General features: G+C 63.5%; 1 protein-coding gene across 1 annotated transcript; it reads right to left on the bottom strand.

Annotated features, from left to right (window-relative positions):
• Positions 1-1,032: 1,032 nt before the first annotated feature.
• On the bottom strand, positions 1,033-9,633 carry ENDOV (endonuclease V; the record flags this gene model as incomplete). Its single annotated transcript, XM_023523010.1, has 9 exons — positions 1,033-1,610; positions 2,237-2,271; positions 2,452-2,526; positions 4,468-4,596; positions 4,849-4,917; positions 5,258-5,370; positions 6,289-6,328; positions 6,540-6,674; positions 9,373-9,633. Coding segments are annotated over 9 exons (1,071 nt in total), but the record flags the coding sequence as incomplete, so codon positions are not given.
• Positions 9,634-9,635: the final 2 nt, after the last annotated feature.

Below are 9,635 nucleotides of genomic sequence, written 5' to 3' on the forward strand. Positions count from 1 at the left end.
AGCTGTGTGATAAGGCAGGACAGGTGTCACCTTGGCTTTGCCAAGGCCAGGCAGCAGGAGGCTGCAGGTAGAGATAGCTCCATCTTGTGCACCCGAGGGGCTCCAGGCAGGGGGCCCTGTGGCGCCCCCTGCAGCCCCACTGTGATGAGCTGGGGGCTCAGCCCCAGGACTGGGGGAGTGAGAAAGAGGGTCAGGGGGCATCTGGGGGGGCAGCGCGAGCAGGGTGGGAGGTCGGGAGCCGGTCACTCTGGCCTACGGGAGTCCCCTCGCAGGCACCGTGGACCACGGCGGAACCTGCTCCCCACAGCGGGCCACTGAGTGGAGCCCTGTAAGCACCTGGTGGCCCAGCAGGCCCTCTGCACCTGGCATCAACTGGCATGCCTTGAATAGGGGCTGCTGCATGGAGTGAGGCAGCCCCAGCCCTGCCTCACAGAGGGGCTGCAGGGGCTCGAGGGGAAGGGGGACAGCACCACTGGCCCAAACAAGTCTGCCTTGCCCACTGTCCCCTCTGCTCCTCCCAGGGTCCGGGCCCTGGAGAGCCCCCTTCTCATCACGAAGACACAGGAGGGGCAGATGCGCCGGCCTCCCGGGCTTCCGTCCCAGGCTGTCCAGCCCATGCCCAGCCCGTTCTTGGGAGGCAGGGTGAAGGACAAGGCCTCCTTTCAGCAGATTCCAGGCTCCTTAGTGAGCATGGGGGGCTGGAGGGAGAGCTGGTGGGCGAGGGCTGGGGCTGTGGGTGGAGCCCGAGCTGAGAAGTGGCCAGGACAGGGACACAGAACTTTTCGCACAGCAGGCCTCTGGGTAAGGAGGCGGGCAGTGGGGGGTGCTGTTTTGGCAGGACAGGAGGTGGAGCTCTGGGCCTTTGACCCTGTGAGGACTGCCCTGCGCGTCCCCTACCCTCAGGCCCTCTCCGGGCTGAGATGTCTTCCCTCACTCCGGCCCAGCTGCGCCAGCAGCAACAGCCTGGAAGGCGGGCTGGGCAGCCAGGGACCCAGCCTAACAGTGGCCAACGCCAGCTCGGACACTCCTGGGTCTGGGCATAAGCAGCTCGGTGAGGCTGCTGGTTTAAAAATGAACGGAAAGCAAAATCCCCATCAGCGGCACATGTACCCAAAAGAGACGGAACAGCAGCTGTGGACATATGCACGGCCTGCCTGCTGCTAGCCACCAGTGCACCTTCAGAAGAAACGAAAACACCCAGCCCCCACGAGCCCGCAATTCCCACCACACTGTTCTGGGCCTGGCACTCCTTGGCACGAGGTCCGTCTTATGCTGAGGCTGCTCCAGGCCGCTTGACCGTGATCATGGAGGAGGGGCAGCCACATGGTCCATCGGAACTGTGCCCGCTGTGTCCTTGGAGCCTGGGCGTGCTGTTCAGGGATGGTTGCCCCGATACCTATAGAGGAGCCCCTGGGGTTCGTGCCAGTTCTGAGGCTGGAGCAGGTGGCAGGTGGCCAGTCTTCAGGGTTTCCAGCTCCAGCCCTGGCCCTTGTCCTACTGCTCCTGGGCGCCTAGGTGAGGCTTCCGGATGTGTCCTGGGGCCGCGGCTGTGGGTGGGCTCTTCTGAGCCTCCCTGGGGGTATGTCTTTGGCCTCTGTGCTTTCTGGCTCCTGGTAAGGATATGGAGAAGGAGCAGCATCAAGCCCTGGAGTCCCCTTTGCTCACCACGTGGTCCCTGGAGGCTGCACTGATCTGGACCCTCAGGGGCTATAAGGGCCCAGGCCAGGTCGGCCTGCTGCGGGTGGCCAGTCCCCACCCCCAGGAGAGCTCTGGGGGCCCTGCCACACCTTCCCCCATTCACAAAACGGCTTAGCCAGGCCTCTGATGGCCACAGGTAATGCCCCTGGAGAATGGGTGGGGCCAAGTCCCTGGCTGGGGGTCAAAGGCCAGGCTCGGAACCCAGGCTGCCAACTGAAACCGTCGGCTACTCAGCAATGCTCTGCCTCAGTTTCCCCATCTGCAAAGTGGGTCGCAGGGCCTGTCACGGCACAGTACCGTCAAGATTAAATAACCAGTCACTGCAGGTGCTGACTACGCACGTCGGCTTTTCTCACAGGAACCGGGAGAGGAGGAATCACTGTCCCCGCCACACAGACGAGGAAACCGAGGCTCAGACCTTGTGAATGACACAGTTGGTCACCCAGCCAGGAGGCGAGCTGGCCCCTCGGACCCCCCAAGCCCTGTGGGCCTCACCCCAGCACCTCACAAGTATGTAGCCCAAGCAGATGGAGCTCACCTGCGGGGGGTGGGCTCTGGGGGTTCCTGGAGTTCCTGGGGGAGATGGTGTTCGCTCAGGCCCTCATCTGGCTGACTCGACCCTCCTGTCCCTTCAGATAAACTGTCCCCCGCCTGGCCCAGGGCACACTGCGGCAGAGGAGGCCGAGTCCCCAGACACAACTCCAGGTGGGCATCGCCGAGGACTCCTAACCGACTGCCCAGCCCAGCGCTCACCTCTCCTGCCCCTGTGCGGGGGGGCCCGGGGCCTCCCAGGGTCCTGCGGATATAGTCTCGGGAGCGGATGTCGGCCTGGGGAGAGGGGTGGCTCGAGTGAGGGGTGGTGGCTGGGGTCCTGAGCTGGCCTCTGAACGAGCCCCACCTGCTGTCGCTCCCTCCTGAAAAAGCCCAGAAGGTGACTCAGGCCATCGCAGGCCCGGCCTTCGAGACCAGGGGTGACAGTCCCAGGAGTGTGTAGGGGACGGAAAGCCAGGCCCTCTGGTCCAGGTCCTGTGACATCAGGTCCTCCAAGTGTCTGCGTGAACAGCCTGAGGTGGGGGGGTCCTAGGTCCCTCCCAGGTTTCAGCTGGGGCCACTCGCCTTTCGTCAGTTTACAGCTGGTCCTTCCCTGTAGGTTTCGCATGAGCCAGAGGTCCCTCTGCTAAAACCCTCTTCACAGCTCTCCTCAGCCCAGCTTACCTGTCCTCACTTTTGGGTCACTGTTTGTCTCCCCATGTAGTGTCAGCTGTGGCCCTACTCTAGAGAAATATCTACGAAAAGTTCTGTAAAGTCACTGCAATGATAACAAATGTGGGCCATGGGCTGGAGTCAAGGCAGATCCCAGGGGAGGGACATCTCCGGACCTTGCCGCTGGGCTCTCCCATATGATGACTGCCCATCCGGGGTGCCTGGCCTCAAGGAGGCTTTTGATCCCAGCTCAGATGGGCTTAGCCCCACTTGACTGCACGACTCCACGACATGACAGCTAAGTCCCCCAGACCGCCTCTGCCTCAGGGTGAGCAGCCGAGCGGGCGGGGTGGGCAGTGAGGTGTTCTGTGGGAAGGCACCCCGGGAGGGAAGCGAGAGGCGGTGCCTGCCTTCCCCCGCAGTGGCCTGACCCAGCCTGGCAGGGCAGAGCCCAGGCTTGGCACTGGTGGAAGGACAAGCCTTAGGGCGAGGGGCCCGCTCAGTGGCCTGGGGTGGGGGACCTATGGACAACATGGAGAGGGAGCAGGCACTGACCAGTCCTCTACCCTGCCCTGGACACAGAGTCAGGAGGACAGTATTGACAGACTCCTGGACCCAAGAAGAAAACAGACCAACAGACAGCCGGAGCTGCTAGATGGGGTCGCAATCCCAGAAGTGACAGGGACCGTGGGCTCCTGGGAACAGATGACCGGCATTTCTCTCTTGAGAGTGTAGGCCCAGGAATTCGGCAGTCTTTTCTCCAGGGCTAGACACACAGGCCCTGCTCGCCTCCAAGATACCCAAGGCACCTTACGGGCTCTCCCCCCATGGCGACGAGGGGGCCACTGTCTGCTCTGAGGCCAGGTGAGAAGACGAAGGGACAGAGACCTCCCCTGGTCCCTGGCTCTGAGGGCTTGGGAAAAGTTCTTGCGTTTTCTCCAAGGTGGCTGGGAATGGAGAAGGAAAGGCCTCCTGGAGCCAGAACACATGTCACAAGCTCGGGAACCCACATACCTCCGAACCCTGGATGGGGAGAGAGGGAGGCCGAGGCTGGTGGACACTTAGCGGGTCCATCCCCAGAAGCCACCCTGGAGGCCTCGGCCCTCCGCGGGGGCTGAGAGCTGTGCTGCGTGGCCTGCTGCTGCCACCTGGAGGCCGCCTGCACATCAGCCGCCAGCGTAAGTCCCAGGCCCAGAGGAGGTGGCGGTGGCTATGGGCAGCAGGGTGACAAGGCTCCCTGGGACCTGTGAGGCAGAACCAGGGCCCCGGAACCGGCCACCTGCACTGACATCAGCTGATTCTCCCAGTGGCCCTGGTACCAGACGCAGGAAGCTGAGGGACTGCGGGCAGGAGCACAGCAGACGCCTGGGCCCGGGCAGGGCAGGGCCCCAGGCCGAGCTCCCAGGCCTGCGTCCTCCAGTGCCCTCCTCTCCCAGTAGGGCCCAGTGCAGCCCGACCAGACTGTCCTGCAGGTGCTGGCAGACTTGTCTTCGTGTCACCGTGCCTGCGCCCCAGATGGCCTGCCAAGGGCATGGGACGAGCAAGCCTGTGCACTGGCCCACCCACCTGGCGCACGGGCTCTGGGATCCGAAACCTGCAGCAGCTGCGGATAAGACGCACGGCGGCCTCCAGGCTCATCTTGTGGCCCACCGAGACGTAGAGGGGCTTGGTGCTGTGGTCGTGGCTTCTCAGGGCCTGGGACAAAGAAGGTGAGGTCGGGGCGCTGGGGCGACCTCTGTGGCTGGGGGACCTGCAGCACCCTTGGGCACCTTCCTGCTGCCTGCCCTGGGACAGAGTGGGTGAGCATGGACACAAGAGGAAATCAAGGCGCAGGGCACACCGAGGCTGGGCAGAGGGGCAGGAAGAGGGGGAGCCTCGGCCGGCGTCTGGTGCGCGCACACGGGCGCACGCAAGTCCATGGTGCTCGCCGGCACCCTGCTGACTCACCATGCCCAGGACGGCCCCGGAGCCTCCCGTCAGAGGGAACGCGTCTCCTCCAGCTTGCAGCAGGCGTATCTGGGAAACAGGGAAAGCTCAGAAAAGCATCTCTTCTCGGTGGAGCCTGTTTGTCTTTATCACGCGAGCAGCTGTAGGTGAGGCGGGCCCGATTCCGTGCACGTGCTGCGCCCAGGTGAGGCTGAGCGGCAACAGCTGTGCTCACACCCGTCCCGTGAGTGGACCCCATGTCCAGGGCACAGCCCGTGTCCATGTCCAGGGCCCAGCACCCACGGGGAACACACGGGGGGCCCAGGGCAGGGATGAGAACATCGACAGGCAAGGCTACCCCGGAGCTCGGTGCTCTCCGGTGCCTGTCCCCGGGGCCGACCCGGGCTGGCACTGTCTGGGCTGCGCTCACCTTCTCTTTGTGTAGGGCATTGTTCTCCAGCCCGTCCACCTGCAGGAGTTTCTTGGCCACCCCGATGCTGGGCAGGTCTGTGTGGACACCGAGGTGGCAGGCCACCCCGAAGCCTAAGGGGATGGAGGAGTGAGGGGGGTGGGGAACACTGAGCCATGCAGTCTGGGGATGGCATGGGGACTGGGGACAAACTAGAACCTCAGCGAGTTTCCCCGAGTGAACAGAGGCCTGTCACTGGCCAAGGGCTGGGGCGACGGGACTGCCAGGCTCAGCCTGACCCTGGGTGTGGCCCTGACCTCGCGGGGCTGTCAGGCTGGGCGGAGGACGCCTCTCCCTGAGCACTTAGGCGCCCACTCAGCACACTCGCAGGACCTCGCCCCGTCTCGCCTTTCCTTTCTAGCACCTTCAGCCTTCTCTCTCCTCTGCGGCCACTGTCTGGCTTCTGGATCTCTGTCCACGCCCCCGCCCCAAAATGCAGTGCCTGGGGGCCGGGCGGCCTGCTGGTCCCGAGTGTCCAGGGTGGCGCATGTCCACCCTTTAGTTCTGGACCCAAGGGCTCCCAGAGCAGCAGCTGAGAGGCCCAACGCTCCTCCACCGGACCCCGGGTTCCGAAGCAGCGCGTCTCCCTCGGGTCCGCCCTGGGCCAAGGCCCCAGCAGTCAGGGCACAGGTTTCCCAGGGCCCACGGGGATGGGAACCCCTGTCTGTTTCCGTCTGGTTTGGGCGGGCACGAGCAGGACAGGCCAGCTCAGCTCCAGCCTATGACTTCTGGTGGTGGTCTGGTCTAGACTGAACAATGGCGCCTGAGGTGGGCGAAGGGCCTAGGGGGAGGCCATGGGGGCAGGCAGGAACGGGGGTGAAGAGAAGCCGGCGTTCTTTCCTGGTGGGCCCCGACAAGGAAAGCAGGCCCGAGGTGCTGTCAGGCCAGGCTGGAGCACGGTGCAGGCGACCTGCGAGGGCCTGTCGGAAGCGCCCGCCCTGGACCCCTCTCCCATGGCCCTCCTGGGCCCAGTCTCTCGGGAGCAGGATTACCTCGGGGGTGGAGCACCCCATTCCCATCAACGAGAAGAACCTGGAAGAGTCACAGGGAAAGTCGCAGTCATGGCACTGCCCACTGCCCACCGGCGTGGACATCCTGGAGCAGGGAAGGTGGGGCCGCCATGCCGAGGCCAGCTTTTTACAGGCCCACTCCCATCCCTCAGGGCAAAGCGCGGCTTCTCCAGGAAGCTCCTGAGGCCTCTCCCTGCCACGAGTGGCCTCCAGTGGCCCTGGGAGGTACCTGCCTGGGGACTCAGGTGGGGCTCCTTCTCCTGCAGCCGCCGCACTGCGTCCACCAGGAAGGGTCCCTCTCGGAAGGCTAGGAAGCCGGGCACGTAGGGGGCCGTCAGGCTGACCATGCGGCAGTCCTCATACAGCACCTGTCACCAGGTGGCCAGGTCACCGGGCGGGGCACTCCCCGCACGCTGCAGCCCTTCGCCCACCAGTCCTCACTGCCAGCTCCCTGTCCCCCTTCTCTGCCTCACCTATCTGGGAAGGAGGCACAAGAAAAGACGAGGCGATCACCCTGTGAATGTGGCCGGGGAGCCACCTTGCCTGTGCCCGGCCCCCCTCGGGCTGCCGCCTTCTAAGTCAGAGCCGCGGTGGGCTGTGCGGAGGCCCAAAGACGATGAAGCGCCAGCACCGTGTTTAGTGTAACGGGGACAAGGACAGCACCGTCTTACGTTGGAAGAGGCCTCGGGAGGAAAAGGCCAGGTCTCCAGAGAGGCCGTCACAAGAAAGGCAGCTCCAGTTCCCCGCAAACCGGTTCGAGACAACGCGGAAAAGGGCCGAAGTCACTTCTGGGTTACAGAGAGACTGGGTCCCTAGGGAGGGGAGGTTCCGAAAGGAACGCGCTGAGGCCGCCGGCGTCAGGAAGCCCAGCGAGTGGGGTGTGAAGAGGCCCTGTGCGAACCGGGAGGCGTGGGGGCGCAGGCCTGGAGGTAGGAACCGGCCCGAACGGCGGGCCCAGCCGGCGAGCTTTTCCACGCACCGCTCCCTCCCCACGCGGCTCTGCACGGGCCTCTGGAGCGAGGAGTCCCTGCGCAGCACGGGAGAGGGTGGCCCTGTGCTACGCGATCACAACGGTAAGGGACCTACTCAGAGCACAGGGTCGGCAGCCCTCATCCTAGAGTTTTCATCAGCCGCACTGGCCTGAGAATGTGCGCCCATTCTCCAGATCCCAAATAAAACCCTGCACCCGTCAGTGGTCCCTTCCAGCGGTCCTGCGCCCCAGCGCTCGGCAAGCGCCAATCTGCGCTGTGCCTCCGGGTCCACCTGTGGCGTCTGCATCTCAACATTCCCTGGACACTCACTGCACGGAACTCCGGATGGGTGTTTGGGAGCCGCTGGGCGACTCTTCCAGGACCCTTTCCTAGTCTAAGCTTCCACGGCCCAGGGTGACCAAAGGTGACGACGGCCAAGTAGCAGGCCCCTTGCTCGGGGCTGGGGTTACAAAAGCGGTGTGGTATGAGCCTCGAGCTCCGACGATTAGTGAGGACTGTGGCGTGCAGGCCAGTGACTTCGCTATGCCGGGAAAAGAACTGGCACAGCCCACGCACGGGATAAAGGCCTGGGACAGAGAGGAGGGTGGCTAACTGGGCGGCCAGGGAGGTGCCATCCTCAGAACCCCTGGTGGCTAACATGTTCCTGGAGAGCTTGCCGTCGCCGGTTCTGGTAACGGCTTTCTGGGCGTGATCTCCCTCGCGATCACAACTATTGAGTTCCCTGTCTATACTTCGCCCGCCCGGTTAGGAAAGGAGGTCCCAGGAGAGAAGTTGAAGTGGCTGAGCCGAGGTAGGAAGCCACGCGGCCTGGCTACTGAGCCTGTGCCGTTCCTCCTCAGAGCCATCCAACACGCTGGCCAGGGGACCGCCAAGGGCAGGGACCCTGGTTCCTTCACCACCGTGTTCAGACCTCAGCACAGAGCAGACGCTCAGTACGTCTTTGCTGAACTGATTGGAGGAACCTTCCAAGCACAGTGCGAAGGACTGGGGCAGGGAGGTGCCGCCTCTGGGGGCAGAAGGTGGGTGAGGGGGACTCTGAAGCCACACAGCAAGGTTTCCTTGGCCCGTTCTTTTTTAGCCAAGGCTTCCTGAGCTGTCGACTCCCAAAGAATCCTGGGCACATCATTCGTTCGTTCGTGTGTCAATCAAGTGTCTTCTACATATCGTGCGTGAAGCTAGGTACCCAGGCTACGACCGGAAGGAACACATCCGGTTCCTTCCACTCTGGTGGGGGGTCGGACAGGCTAATTCTATTCCAGCGTGACCAGAGGAAAGAGGGTGGCGGGAGCAACTTATCTCGTGGGAGGGGATGGGGGGGGCTGCTTACTGGAGGACCTAAGAGAGCTAGGCGAAGAATGTTCCAGGAGATGAAACGCCACTGCAAAGGTCGGGCAGGCAGATGCAGCATGGTGCGTCTGAGGGACCCAAAGTCCTCAGAGTGGGGAGTGGGTGGTGGTGAGAGCCGAGCCTACAGTGTCACGTTCAGCAGAGGCCTTTGTGCCTTGTTAGTGTGTGTAAACTTTATTTACCGTGACGTCACAGACGTGTTTTAAGTGAAGTAGGTGGTGACATGATCGCACTTGCTTTTTAGGAAAATCACTCTGCTGGCAACATGGAGATGGACCCACCAAGGGCAATCCTGGAGGCCGGAGCCCAGCGAAGATTCTGCTGTCACCTCCAGGAGGAGTGACCATGGCACAGCCCGGGAAAAGGCGGCCGGAATGCAGACAAGGAGACTGACTCCAGCGACATTTAGGAGGCAGAAAAACAAAAACGCAGAGCCAGTGTGTGACTGGGCGTGAGGCGTCTGGAAGACAGTGGTTTCCAGCTTGGGCCACTTGAGATGTGTCGCTGCGGGTCTGAGACGGGACCCCAGATGACAGTCGACGTGTGGTAAAGACCATGAGTTCACTCAGACCTAAGTCACGGGGTCTTTAGTTTTTGCTCTCTGTCCTTTCGTTTTTCTCAGACTCCCCAGTCTATTGATGGAACCCTACCGGACACTGTCCCCTGGCCCCGAGCCCCGCCTCACGGAGAGCGGGGTGGCCGCTGGCCGGCGTGCCGCGCGGGTTACCTCGAGCTCAGGGTAGCTGAGCACCACGAGGGAGGCGCAGGCGCTGACGCTGTCGCCCTTCACAAAGGACACATCCAAACCTCCGACCCTCCGCAGGCCCGAGAAGACGGGGTCCCGCTGCCACGCCTCCGTGTCCCGGTCCACGACGCGCGCCTTCAGCAGGGCTTGCTCCCTGAGGGGACACACACGTCCAGACGCGCCCCGCCGTCCGGCAGCGGCCAGCCCACGTCCAGGCCCGAGGGTGGGGACTCTCCCCGGGAACC

Source organism: Pteropus vampyrus, unplaced genomic scaffold (assembly GCF_000151845.1).
Source record: "Pteropus vampyrus isolate Shadow unplaced genomic scaffold, Pvam_2.0 Scaffold371, whole genome shotgun sequence".
Classification (NCBI taxonomy): Eukaryota; Metazoa; Chordata; class Mammalia; order Chiroptera; family Pteropodidae; genus Pteropus; species Pteropus vampyrus.